Source organism: Myotis davidii, unplaced genomic scaffold, assembly GCF_000327345.1.
Source record: "Myotis davidii unplaced genomic scaffold, ASM32734v1 scaffold2965, whole genome shotgun sequence".
Lineage (NCBI taxonomy): Eukaryota > Metazoa > Chordata > Mammalia > Chiroptera > Vespertilionidae > Myotis > Myotis davidii.
The window spans coordinates 85,267-100,018 of NW_006296512.1; the positions used below are offsets into that span (position 1 = coordinate 85,267).

General features: G+C 41.8%; 1 protein-coding gene and 1 pseudogene across 1 annotated transcript; both read right to left on the minus strand.

Moving 5' to 3' along the window:
• Nucleotides 1–3,884: 3,884 nt before the first annotated feature.
• On the minus strand, nt 3,885–4,513 carry LOC102771668 (olfactory receptor 1A1-like). The gene is given in 2 exon segments (XM_006771856.2): nt 3,885–4,112; nt 4,115–4,513. Coding segments are annotated over 2 exon segments (627 nt in total).
• A 6,068-nt stretch (nt 4,514–10,581) lies between these two features.
• Nucleotides 10,582–11,480, minus strand: LOC107184389 (annotated as a pseudogene).
• Nucleotides 11,481–14,752: the final 3,272 nt, after the last annotated feature.

Sequence of the window (14,752 nt, forward strand, 5' to 3'; positions counted from 1 at the left end):
AGGAGGAGGAGAGCTCAGGACTGAAATACCCAAATCAAACCTGCCCCTTCCTGATCCTGTTTTTATGAATGAGCCCGCAAAGTAACCATTTTCAGATGGGAAGGGTTTCTCTCTCTCTCTCTCTCTCTCTCTCTCTCTTTCTCTGTCTTTCTTGAGAATTTGGGTTCTGGAGCCAAAGTGTGAGTCTTAGTTTTGCCATTCCTTCTCTGTGTAACTTCAGGCAATTCAATTCACCAATTTTTTCATCTGATAAAAAAAAAAGACAAAACAATTCTACTCACCTCTTGGAGGTGTTGTAAGGGTCAAGGGGGACAATATATGTAGTGCAGTTGCTGGCTACCTATCTTTTGATGTCACTGTTTTCTGCTGTCCACGGGCCCTACCTGGAGAGTAGCTCAGATGCTCTCAAAAAGGGCCCTGGTCCTGTGGCCTTCAATCCTCTCCCACAGATGGAAGTTAACAGCCGGCTGGTCCAGCACCTGTTACCGTTCCTTTCTGGAGGCCGGGTATGGAGCAGGAGTCCTCTGTCCCTGAGGCAGAAGAGATACGACTTGGATGGTTTAGAAGGGGAGCCCCAGGTTTTCTGACCATGGAGCAGCAGAGGTGGCCGCAGCTGTCCTGGATGGAGCTGAAGATGAGTTTCCTCCTCTTGGCAGCAGGACGGCTCATAGGATAGAGAAAACTGTGAATTATGTACCAGGTTATAAAATCTCTTGAAACAGGTCTCCCATGTTCATTCAAGCCATAGTTAGAGTAATTGTTGAGACTCATTAAACACTCCTACAGCTGTGCCCTGAGGGGACATCATGGCTCTCAAGAGTAATCTTTCCCAGAGTTCATCTAGAAGGAAGAAGGGGCAACGGTTTTTTTGAGATAGTATGTCTCCAGGGTCCATGCCCTAGGCTGACCAATTCTAACCTCTTTGTTGGAATATGGACCCCTGTCCTCTGCTGTTCAGGACAAACTTGGAACCATCCGTTGGGATACAAGGACTGTGGTACAACTGAGCTCCTGATCTTTTAGTTCAAGCCTTTCTGGTGTTAAATGTGCCAAGAAGAAGAATTATATTTCACCTTTGTTTATGATTTGTCTTGAGAAGTGTTATGGGCAAGGGACCTATTTACTAGTAAATTTTCTTTTTTCTAGTATTTTGATAACAGGTCTCCAAATGTTTTAGATTTGTAGAGTTGCCAAGGGCCTAGATATTACCTAGCTCGCTTTGTGTATGTATCACTTTATGACAGCCCTGATGGATGCTCGCCGTGCTGTGACTGAGGCCCTCCTCTGTAGAGGACCACGGTAAAGACCGTGAGCGCTGGTTGGGTTTCAGTCCAGGCTCTGCAGCTGACTGGCTGTAACTGAGTTTGGACAGTATGTGCTCACTCATCTTTATAATGGGAATAACAACTGCAGTAGCAACAACAACATCTTCAAAAAGTTGTTCTGAGGATCAAATGGATTAACATATGAAAAGTTCTGAAACCAGAGCCTGGTACATAGTTAGCACTTAGAATAGCAGAAATGTGTAACTATTTTACTACCTCTTTCTTATATATGAACAAAATGACGTTTTAACTCTAAACATTACAAATATTTCCGTGTAAGTGAGTGACTACACGGAAAGACATTTAAAGAAGATTAAAATTTGACCATGCATGGAATGGGCATGAACACTGGGCGGTGGGGGCTTGTCCTGGGGGATGGGAGTGGCTGGGGATGGGTCCATGGGGGAAAAAGAAGACATATGTAATACTTTAAACAAAAATTATTTTTCCATATTCTTAAGACATTTAAAATAAGAGAGGTTCAGACAGATGAAAATGAAATTGATATAGAAACAGTAGACAGAAGTGAATAAGAAACATAAAAATAATTTTAACTGGCTTTTAAGGCAGAATTGACATTTCAGGAAAAAAAAGTTAATAATGTTCAGGGCAGAATTCCGAAACCGTCTTAGTCTATTTGGGCTTATATAAAAAAAAAAATACCACAGACTAGGTAGCTTATGAACAACAGAAATTTATTTTTCATGGTTCTGGAGGCTTGAGAAATCCAGGATCATGGTGCAGGCTTCGTGGTTCCTGTTCCTCTCGGCAGATGCAGGGAGAGACCTCTGTAGGATCTCTCTTATAAGAGCACTATTCTTAATTGTGAGGCCCCACCTCCTAATACCATCACATTGGGCATTAAGATTTGACCATATGAATTGAGATGGGAGGACACAAACATTCAGATCATGTTAATATTATGCTGCTATTATTTAACCGAATTGTAGCATGCCTCTGTGGTCCATTCAGAAAAAAAAGGAGTTAGAGTTGTAGATTCTAATGATCACAGACATTGTGTTGTTGCTACACAATGATGGGCAAGGAAGATTACGTGTCTGAAACTATGTCTAGAGTGGATGTAGCATTTCCTCACTCAATAGCAAAGATTAGCAGGAATCACAGCATACCAACACACACACACACACACACCACCACCACCACCACCAACAACAACAACAACAACAAACAAACAAACGCATCCCACCCACCAAAACAACGCTATTGAGGACTCAGACTCCCCAGGAATGAAACTGTGGGTAACATCAGTAAATGAAGACCAAAGCCAGTTATTTGACACTCTCATCAGAGATCTAAGCATTAGATATGTGGTCATCCCTTTCTTAGCTCCTATGTTGTGGAAATACCACCTTTTCTTTTTGTTACCCAATCGAGAGGGTGTAACTTCTTTCTGCAGTTTACATCTCTGGGTCACTTCAGTTTCTTTCTTTTGCCACCTTTATTCCTTTGCAGGACACAATTATGCATGTAATTTCCTGTGGTAAGTATTCTTGGTTTAAACATGTCTAGTTTAAAAGTCATTTGTCTTTCCAGAATGGATCTTAACTGAAATGCCAGGTATATGATGGATAGCTAATGTCCAGTGAAATTATGTATAATCATTGTCATATTACATTTCCAAGAATAACATTTTCATACATTCATTCTGTTTTCTACCAATATTCATTGGGTGCACTTATTTGACCAAGATTATAAAAAGTAAAGAGATATGTTAAGACAGCTCATGTTAAGTGGCTTTTAACATAGTAGAGATGAGAACATAATAGTACAATCAAAATAACAATTGAATAATGATTTATACCCTTCAGTATGAACTATTGTGACCTCATACCTTATGACAGTGGTGAGGCAGACAATTAGTATCTTAATATGTAGATAGAGATGCTTAGCCTCAGTCTTTTCGCAACTTTACTTTGATAGTGCCATAGCTGAGGCATGAATCCAATATTTTGTGCTGCAACCCTGCCAAGGGACAATAATGTGTACAAAGTGATAAATTCAGTAAGATGTATCATAAATTGTTACAAGATTTCAGAGAATTCCTTTTCCCCACCTTTTCTGTATTCTGTTTCATTGTTCTTTTTTTCTACTTTATCTTTATTGTCAAAAGTATTACAGATGTCCTCCCTTCTGCCCCCGGCCCATTGGCCCCCTTCTCCCCACTCCCGTCCCCTCTCCAGGCCTTTACCCCACTGTTGTCTGTGTCCATCGGTTATGCATATATGCATATAAGGCCTTTGGCTGATCTCTTCCCTCCTCCCCTTCCCTCTGAGAATCCTCAGTCTGTTGCATGCTTCCAAGTCTCTGTGTCTATTTTGTTTGCCAAATTATTTTGTTTATTAAATTCCACATACACGTGAGATCATGTGATACTTGTCTATCTCTGACTGGCTTATTTCACTTAACACAATACTCTCAGGAGAGGAGAATTTCTGACTAGAAAGATCAAAGGCAGTTTCTTAGAGGGAAAGACATTGGAGATGGATTTCCAGGTGCCTCCTAATGGTAACTACAGTCTCCAATACAACCTCACATTGGTTATGTGGAGATTCTCTTGCTGACGAGTTTCCCCAGGGCAGCCTTCATGTCCCGATTTCTCAGACTGTAGATGAAAGGATTTAACATTGGAGTCACTGTCATATACATCACAGTTATCACAGCATCCTTTAGGCTGTAGCTAGTCAGAGGGCGGAAATACATGCCCATGACTGTCCCATAATACAAAGAAACCACTGTGAGGTGGGAACCACAGGTGGAGAAGGCTTTGTTGTGTAATGAAGTGGCCGGCTGATGGCCACAGCACGATCATATGCCATTGCAGCCAGGATATAGCTATCTGTGTTACCCAAAGCAATCATGAAATACATCTGTGTCAGGCATCCCCCAAAGGAGATGGTCTTGGTGCTCAAGAGATGGTTGGCTAGCATCTTCGGGATGGTTACAGAGGAGAAGAAGATGTCGACAAAGGAGAGGTTAGCAAGGAGAAAATACATGGGGTGGTGAAGGCGAATGTCAGAGAAAATGGCCAAGATGATGAGCAGGTTTCCAATCAGTGTGATGGGGTAAATGAGCAAGAAGAGGATGAAGAAGAAATCCTCCTGTTGCTGCTGGCCGCTAACGCCCAGGAGGATGAAATCCCGGGTAGAGGATTGATTACCTTCCCTCATGGCTCTTTTATTAAGAAAATAAGAAAAATCAGAATTATTAGTGAAGTTACTGTTATAATATTTTTTTTACTCACCACCTTTAATTACCTGTGTTTATGCTTGGCTATACTACATCCAGGGGTAACCACCAATTCCTGGGGAAAAATTTCTTCTTCATCAGTTGGACTAATTGTCAGATAGCCATTGACATTTATGCCTAAGAAGTTAGCAATGTGAATCAAAGGGGCCATCCCCCCAATCCCAGCACCATCTCTCAAGCACATTGGATTTAATCGTTTAACAGATACTCAAATTGCACATTGGATGTGCTAGCTTCTTGGTTAGGTCTCATGGGAAAATTATGAACATGTGAAAAGTTTTGTTTTATCCATTTTTTCAACAAAAGTGACATAGTCTTTGCTCTCAGCGGCAAGGCAGCGTTCACACACTAATTTTGCTATGCATCGTAAGAAAAGGACAGCATTTGGGAGTATTTGAAGAAAGCACTTCAGTACAGTGTGTGTCATACAAAGAGGAGCCTGGACAATTAGAAATTGTTCCAGCGAACAATATCGGAGTGATCTCAGAGTCCAGGTGGCTTCAGGTGTCTACACTTGTGTTAAAAGATTTTAAATCAGAAAGACAACTGGGAAAAGGCCTAGCTAAGCAAGCTAGTAAATTCCATTATCAAAATGTATTTTTGCTATCTCTTTGATAAGTTTTATCTCTTTTCCAACCCCTTAAATATATATAAGCAAAATGTTTTTCTCTTTGGTTTTTCCTTCCTTTGCTTTGTTATTTATTTATTTACTTATTTACTTATTTATTTTTAATTTACTTTTTTGATGACTCATGCAACCCCATAGTGGCTTCAGCTGCTCCTTCAGCTACTCTTAGGAACAGGTTTGACCTGTAGACTTGATATCCCTTTCCTATATTTCCACATTTCTCATGCTGTGAATACGTCAAACCAAACCCCATCCTCTGCACATCCAATCTAATTGGTTTTGCAAGCTTTTTTAAGGAGGAAAACCACATCTTGTTTACTTGTACTCCTCCGGAGAGATTATTGTGGAATATTGTTCATTTTATGCACCAATAAGTTTGCACTTGATATTTCTTCAGTCGCACCTAGGTTTATTTCACAGGCTCCCCAGATGTGAAGTACTCACAGGCACAGTCATGCAGTTATCCCTCACTTCTACACCTGATCTTGGAAACTCTTCATTTAAAATAATTCTTACATGGTTCAAATTTTGTACCTATTGTTTCAGTGCTTTAACTTAGACCATCATAATTTTCTACTTAAAAATATTGTACTAATACCCTAGCTGGTTTGACTCAGTGGGTAGAATGTTGGCCTGTGGACCAAAAGGTCCCAGGTTCTATTCTGGTCAAGGCCACATACCGTAGTTACAGGCTCCTCCCTGGCCCGGGCTCTGGTCCGGGCTCATGCAAGAGTCAATCAAGCGATGTGTTTCTCTCACATCGATGTTTCTCTCTGTCTTTCCCTCTCTCTCCCACTCTCCCTAAAAATCAATGGGAAAATATCCTTGGGTGAGGATTAACAAAAACAAACAAACAACACAAATACGTATATTGTAATGTTCCCTTCTCTGCTTGGTTATAGATTCCTTCCTCTTTTGCGTCTCTGGCACTTGTGACCATCGTACTGTGGCAGAGACTATTAGCTGCTCATCCAGGTCTAGGTTGTGCACTTCTTGGTCACTCTACTAGAGTTTGCTTCCCAGCTTCCCTTGCATTGAAGTGTAGACTTGTGACTGAGTTCTAGCCAATTCATCCATGTGCTCCCATTCTGGACTTCCTCCAAATTCTCTTTCCTCTTGGGCCAGTTGCTTACAAATGGCCAGAGGCTGAATAGGATGGTGGCGTCACATGGTGGAAAGAGTCTGTGTCTCTAGTTTTCCACATCCAGCAGAGCCACCATCCACCAAGAAGACACCCACTGGGACTGTAACATAGGAGATAAATACATTGTGCTCCATTTAAACTATTACATATTTCATGACCAACTTGTTCCTGTGGTCCAGGATATCCTAAGTAATTCACTGACTTTTCTAAAGAACCTCTACTCAATTATTAATGAAATATAAAATTAACTAAATCACCAATTCTATTGTATGCATGTAAATTATCTGCTCGGGTGGGTTGGTGGGAAGATGCCAACTGATTCTCCAAATGTGATGTGCTTTCTCATGTCTGCACCTGAAGGAATTCCGTTTTCTCTCTTGAAATGCCCTCTCCTAGCTCCACACAGAATCACAATACGTCAGAGTTAGAAGGGTTTAGTAGGTTGGAGGGCTGAGGCTATGACTAGGTGAGAAGGTATTGAAGCGTATAAGATTTTGGAGGAGTGCTCTCAGTAATATGGCAGTTTAAGCTGCTGTTGAAACATGCCTTGTTTGTATTAGAGAAATTCTAGATAACACACAATTGGTAAAAACAAACAAACAAACAAAACAAAACCCTGTGGCCAAGCTTTAAAAAAAGAAAAAAAGAATACCTAGGCATGAGAAACAAAAGGAAAACCGGAGCAAAGGTTGTAAGGAACAATGTTGCTTGGGCTGCCCTAATGGCATTTCCAACCAGGAATTAAGCTCCCAGGGCCAGAGTCTAGGGCAGTGATGGCTAAGACACGCATATCAGAGGTGACACGCGAACTCATTTTTTTGGTTGATTTTTCTTTGTTAAATGGCATTTAAATATATAAAATAAATATCAAAAATATAAGTCTTTGTTTTACTATGGTTGCAAATATCAAAAAATTTCTATATGTGACATGGCACCAGAGTTAAGTTAGGGTTTTTCAAAATGCTGACACGCTGAGCTCAAAAGGTTCACCATCACTGGTCTAGGGTATTAGTGCCTCTTTGGTACAGGAAATGTAGCTACAAACCCATAGGAAGTAGAAGCGTAACTTGAGCTCATCGCTTACAACACGTGAACTGTGACCTATTTGGGAAAAGAGCACAAATAGGCCAGGTATGGAGCAGGAGTCATATATATATATATATTGCCGTGTAGCAATTGAAAAGGAAAGAGCAAAATAGAGCAAATTCAAAGAAATCATGATTGTTTACAATGAAAATTTAAGGCAATCTATAGGTAAGCTAATAGGTTTCAGGGAGTTTGTTGGATGTAAATCAATAATAAAAGCAATACACCTCTATTGTTAAGTAACAATAAATTAGAAATTATAATTTTAAAAATTCCCCATTCACAACAGCAAGAGAAATTTTAATAATTCTACCAAAAGAACTTCAAGACTGGCAATATAAATATACAACCTTTTGTTTAATATAAATAAGCATAGGTATTTGGGCATACAGTATACGTTAAATGAGTGGTCAGTAAAACACTATTTTAAAAGATAATCTGGTGCAAGGACAACCACATGTAACAAAACGATAAAGAACTGAAAGTGTAAGAAAGAACAGCACTGGAAAAGAAGTGGTTGGTATGATCAATGCGGAGACTGAACAGGCACCGGAGCAGAGAGTTTTCTGAGCACAGGGAGTGAGGATAGAGAGCCTCAGTGCAGGATGTCAAGGGTCACAGTGTCATTCCAGGGAGGAAGGATTTCTGCAGAAACCCCGGAGAATGGGGTAAAGAACCACAGGCCCCAGGGGGAGAGCCAGGAGATGCATCAGCGTGAATGCTAGAGGCAGAGGCAGAGCACCTGGCGAGTGTGCTGTGCGATAGCCCTCACTGAGTGTGCCGATGCTGAGGGCAGTTTGGAAGGGTCAGAAGAGCCAAGTGCATTTCCTTGTCATCTGGGGCAGCAAACAAGCCAGAGGGGAACCACTGAGCCCTGAGACTCCCCGATAGTAGAGCTTATTCATCAGTGCTTTGACAATGAAATAACATAATTTCTGGAAGAGGACTATTAGCACGCACCCTTGACTGTGGGAGCGGGGAGCGGAGGTGGGGGGCGGGGGGTTGTTGTGGCTCCTCTCTAAGATAATGCACTTATGTGCGCGTGCGGTGCACATCTATCCCCCACCCACCCACACACACAATTACTTCCGGTGGTGGAGAGAGATGACCTTCCTCATCCTATTTTCTTAGACAACTCCCAAGGAGGAGCATTTTCAGGAGGGGAGAATTCATATTCTCTCTCTCCCTCCCTTCCTTCCTTTCTCACTCTCTCCTTCCTTTTATCCACCCCACTGTGAGAACATGGGTTCTGGAGCTAGGATTTCAGATTTGAGTCCTAATTTTGCAACTATCACTCTATGTGACTTTAGGCAATTCAGTTCATCATTTTTCATCTGATAAATATGACAAAATAATTCTACTCACCTCTTAAGGGTTTGTGAGGTTAAAGGAGATAATGTACAGAGTGCACTTACTGGCTATCCCTTGATGTCACTGTCATAGAAACTCCATTCTCCGATGTCCACAGCCTCTACCTGGGAGCCCCTTAGATGCTGTAAAAAAGCATCTTGGTCCTGCAGCCTTTACTTCTCCTCCACAAATGGGGAGTTTACAGCCAGCTGCCTACACCTGTTAGCATTCCTCTTTGGTAGCAGGCATGCTGGAGAAAGTTCTGGTAGCAGGCTTGGGGCTTGGGTCCTTTGATCCTGTGGCAAAGGAGATAAGACTAGGACGGTTTGGAAAGAGGAGCCCCAAGTTTCCCAATCCCACCTTAGAGTGGAGCAGCGGATAGGCTGTCCTGGATAGAGCCTGACAGTATGGATTCCAGTTTCCTCCTTAAGGAACGGAGGTGGTCATTGCATAGAGGAAATTTGGAATTATTCACCAGGTTATAAAGCCTCGTGAAACATGACTCCCACAGGTCTTTATTCTGGCCACAGTTAGCGTAATTGTTGAAGCTCATTATGTACTTCTATAGCTGTCCCCTGAGGGCACACAGTGCTTCTCAAGAGTAATAGTTTCCGGAGTTATTTTCTAGAAGGAAGAATAGGCAAGAGAACTAAGGTGTGTGTCTCCAGGGTTCAAGCTCTGGGCTGACTTATTCAAGCCTTTTTGTTGGCATGTGGGCCACTCTCCTCTGCTGTTTGGCACAAACTGGAACCACCCTTGGGATACAAGGACTGTGGAGCAATTTTGCTCCTGGTCATGCTTGCAGTCTACACTGAAGCCTGAGTAGTGTTAAGTGTGGCAAAGAAAAATAACTTTATATCATCTTCCTTAGGATTCTACCTGATAAGTTTAGCTACCGGTTATTTGGGACACCCTAAAATGATCCACAGGTACCCTAGAGCTCTGTGTCTCATCCACTCCTCATTGGCCAACTCCCTGCATGCCATCCTATAGGTGATGAATCCTGTGCAGATGGCTTCTGAGCATGTGCAAAAAGCCAGCCCAATTCTGCAAGATTTCACACATTTTAGGGTATCACCTAAGGAAAACAAACAGGATACCCTCAGCTCCTGGCCTGACTTGGCAGGACTGAGAGAAAGCATAGAATCTTACGAATTCACTCCCCACAATGGAACCAGAAGCATGGAGTGGGTGTATTCCTAGAAAATGTCTGAGAGAGCTTTCGAGTTGCTAGGGGACTGAGTGATGAATGTGTTTCTCTCCCAAAGCCAGTCAGTAAAAAACTAGAGAAAGTGACTGCGTTTTCAAATGTGAAGACAGCAACTCAAGAGTTCAAGAATACAAAAACTAAGAAAGCATGATACCACCAGAGGAACACAATAATTTTGTAGTAATTGACCCCAGAGAAAGGGAGATCTAGGAATTTCCTGACAAAGAATTCAAAATAATTATTTGAAGACAGTCAGCACTCTACAAGAGATAATAGATAAAAAGCAAAATCAGGAACATAATACAAAAACAGAACACGTTCAACAAAGAGATAGAACTCATAGAAAAGAACAAAACAGAAATTCCAGAGCTCAGAAATACAAAGAATGAAATGAAAAATGGACCAGACTTGACTTATAACAAATGCTCTAGGGAGTTGAAACAAAAGGATGTGAATTTGTATAGCAGCTGTAAAGAACAAAGATGGCTTCTTGAAGAGGGAGGACATTAGGGATGGATTTCCAGGTGCCTCCTAATTGGTGACTACAGTCTCCAATATGACCTCTCATTGGTTATGAGAAGATTCTCTTGCTGAAGAGTTTCCTCAGGGCAGCCTTCACATTTTGATTTCTCTGACTGTAGATGAAAGGAGTTAACATTGGGGTCACTGCCCTGTACATCACAGTTATCACAGCCCCTGCTGAGGGTGAAATCCATGCACATGGCTATCTCATAAAATTAAGAAATGACTGTAGCGTGGGAGCCACAGGTAAAGAAGGCTCTGAGCACACCCTTTCTGGATGGAACACCTAAGACCCGTGGAAAACACCCCAACATATGAGATGATGATGCACAGCCATGGCACAGAGAAAGCACCAATCCCGAGGTACAACATCTTCATGTTAAAGTGAATGTCAGAACAGGACAGCTCGAACAAAGAGGCAATGTCACCAGAAGTTGGCCACTTTCTAGTTGCCACAGAAGGGCAGAGTGTGGGAAAAGGCATTGATGTTTCCAACCACCCAAGTCCCAGTAACTAGCAACACAAGACCATGTATGTGTTCATAATCTTTGTGTAATGAAGTGGTTGGCTGATAGCCACAGCATGATCACATGCCATTGCAGCCAAGATATAGCTATCTGTGTTAGCCAAGGCAATCATGAAATACATCTGTGTCAGGCATCCCCCAAAGGAGATGGTTTTGGTGCTCAAGAGATGGTTGGTTAGCATCTTCGGGATGGTTACAGAGGAGAAGAAGATGTCGACAAAGGAGAGGTTAGCAAGGAGAAAATACATGGGGTGGTGAAGGCGAATGTCGGAGCAAATGGCCAAGATGATGAGCAGGTTTCCAATCAGTGTGATGGGGTAAATGAGCAGGAAGAGGATGAAGAAGAAATCCTCCTCTTCTTGCTGGCCGCTAACTCCCAGGGGGATGAAATCCCGGGTAGAGGACCTATTGTCTTCTCTCATGGACCTTTCAGCCGGCAAGGGGAGAAAACTGCAGAATTTTTAGTGAAGTTGCTGTGTGTAATGATCCTTCTAAACCGCCTCTTTGACTCCCTCACTTGTTGTGTCTATTTCTGGGTTTACTAAACCCAGACATAGGATATATATTGAGAGGGGGAATTCGATTGCTCAGTAGGACTCTGTTTGTTTTGAAAAATATTAAAAATGTTAATATGAAATATTTTTCAGTCTCTGCACCAGTTAGTTTGCAGTCAATACTTTTTGAAGTACATCCAGGTTTGTTTTATGGGTTCCTCACATGTGGGATTCTCACAGGCACACTCACCCAGTTTATTCCACACCTCTGCATCTGATCTTGTTCGTTCTTCATCTATATACATAAAACCCTAAGCGACCAGTTGACTGGTTGACCTGTTGACCATTTGACCAGTCACTATGATGCGCACTGACCAACCAGGGGGTAGAGCTCAACACAGGAGCTGCCCCGTGGTGGTCAGTGTGCTCCCACGGTAGGAGCACCACTGAGCTGATTGAGGGACACCAGACACGAGGCTCACAACAGGAGAGCGCAGCTGTGGAGGCGGGAGCCTCTCCTGCCTCTGTTGTTGCAGCAGTTTTACTGAGCAGTGGTGGCAGGCACAGCGGGGCAGGGATGAGTGGCCCTGTTCAGGCTCTTCCCCTGTCGCCTGCCTCTTCGCACACTATTTATCCCTCAGGGTATGTCAGACTGCTGGTTTTGGCCCCATCTGGTGTGTCGGACTGCCGATTTCATCCCGATCCAGTGAGGGAAACCAGCAGTCTGACCTTCCCTGAGGGGTCCCGGATTTCGAGAGGGCACAGGCCAGGCTGAAGGACCCCACTGGTGCATGGGTGCATGGGGCCTCTAGTTTAAAATAATTCACATTCAACAAAATCCAACACCCTTTTTTGATAAAAATTCTCAGCAAAGTGGGAATAGAGGGATCATACCTCAATATAATAAAAGCCACATATGACAAACCTATAGCCAGCATGATACTCAATGGGCAAAAACTAAAACCATTTCTCTTAAGAACAGGAATAAGACAGGGATGTCCACTTTCACCACTCTTGTTCAACATAGCACTGGAAGACCTAGCCATAGTGATCAGACAAGAAGAAAAAATAAAAGGCATCCAAATTAGAAAGGAGGAAATGAAATTGTCATTATTTGCAGATGACATGATATTGTACCTAGAAAACCCTAAAGACGCCATCAAAAACTACTATGGACCTGGAGAGTATTATGCTAGAGAAATAAGCCAGTCAGAGAAAGATGAGTATCACATTATCTCACTCATATGTGGAATCTAATGAACAAAATAAACTGATAAACAAAATAGATCCAGAGACATAGAAGGAGCATGAAAAAACCTGTTGAACCTCAGAAGGAAGGCAGGGGAAAGTGGGTGAGTGGGAAAAGGTCAACCAAAGAACTTGTATGCATGTATGCATAACCCATGGACACAGACAATAAGGTGGTGAAAACCTGGGGCAGGGGTGAGGGAGGGCTATAAGAGATCAAGGAGGGATAAAGGGGGATATACGTAATACTTTTTTAACTATAAAGATTTTAAAAATAATAATAAAAAACAAAATTAAATAAAATAAAATTATTCACACATAACTTTTCTAATCATTGTCCCAGTGCCTTACTTTTGACCACCATCATTTTCCACCTGAAATACTGTAATGTTTTCCTAACTGCTTGACTACTGGTTCCCTCCCCATGGGTCCATTGTGAGGCACTCCAGCCCAGGCAAATTATTAGTGTTAAGAGGAATTTTTCACAACTCAAAATCTACACAATTAGGTTATTTCTATTGTAAATATATTTACAAAATCAAATGAAAACTGTGAAAATACTTTTAAATAGCGTTTTGTCAGCACAAATATATAGTGAATTACCAACTTCTTAACTCTCTGGATAATTTAGCAAAGACCATAAATTTGAAGACTGGAAAGGAATGCAGGGGAGAAAACACATTCTGATCCTCGTGTTGCATAAAGGGGACTCAAGTGACTGTTTTGTTCTTGACTCTATAAGTAGAGAAATGAAGGATTAAGTATGTCATTCTACTATTTAACTAGGTATCCACTAACAAAATTTTAAAAAGTAGAAGTCACTATATCAAATCGAATCAACTGTAGTCTATTATAGAAAGAGATGTATACCCTCCAATTTTTAGGTTAAAAGAAAATAATTACCAGGGTCACATACCTAATTTAACTTTCATTAGAAAGGGAAAATGAGTGAAATTCCAAGGCGCTTACATCTATCAAAGAAAGAGAACAGACTGAAAACTGTCAGAGGGGCGAGGGGCTGCAGAACAGGGTGAAAAGGTGAAAGAAGCCCTGGATGGTGTGGCTCAGTTGTTTGGGCATCGCAGATGCACCTGAAGGTTGCTGGATGGATTCCAGGTCAGGGCTCATAAAGGGGTTGCTAGATGAGTCCCCAATAGTGGGTGTAGGAGGCAGCCTCTGACACTTGATTCTCACTTGATTCTCACATCACACTGATGTCTCTCACTCTTTCTCTTTCTGTCTCCTTCTCTCTCTCTCTCTCTCTCTCTCTCTCTCTCTCTCTCAAAATCAGTAAAAATATTTTTTAAAAAGGTGAAGGGATCAAGAAAAAAGAAACCAACATAGACGCAGACAATAGCATGGTGATTACCAGAAGGAAAAGGGAATAGGAAAAGGCAGTAGAGGGTATAGTGGGGATAAATGGTGATGGAAGGACACTTGACTTAAGGTGGAGAGCACAAAATACAATATACAAATGATATAGAATTATACCCCTAAAAGCTACATAATTAAGCAAGGCCACTCCAATAAATTCAATTAAAAATCTATAAAATGTCTCTTAAAAAAGAGAAGTTTGCCTTCTTAGGAATGTATTTGATAAAGTTGAAAGATTTAAAAGAAATATTTGATCTTATTTTCTTTTTAATTTGGGAGCTAATAAAATCCCCTCCAAGTAACTAATACAAGATGACCCATGGATTGGAAGATGTCCTTCGTGACACAGATGTGTAAAATGGTGGATCCCAGTTTCTGTGTCCACCTCCAGCCCCTCTTCTCTCCCTCCATTCATGTATAGATGCTTATCTTTGCAAAGTGTCTTTTGACCTAAGATGTGATGTACTGGAGACATCCGTCAATCATGTTGAGCCATCTTGGCGATATGAATCTTTGGCAGCAAGTGGTCTGCTCCTAAGACTGTGGAAATTCACTGGAACCTGGGAGGCCTGATGAAG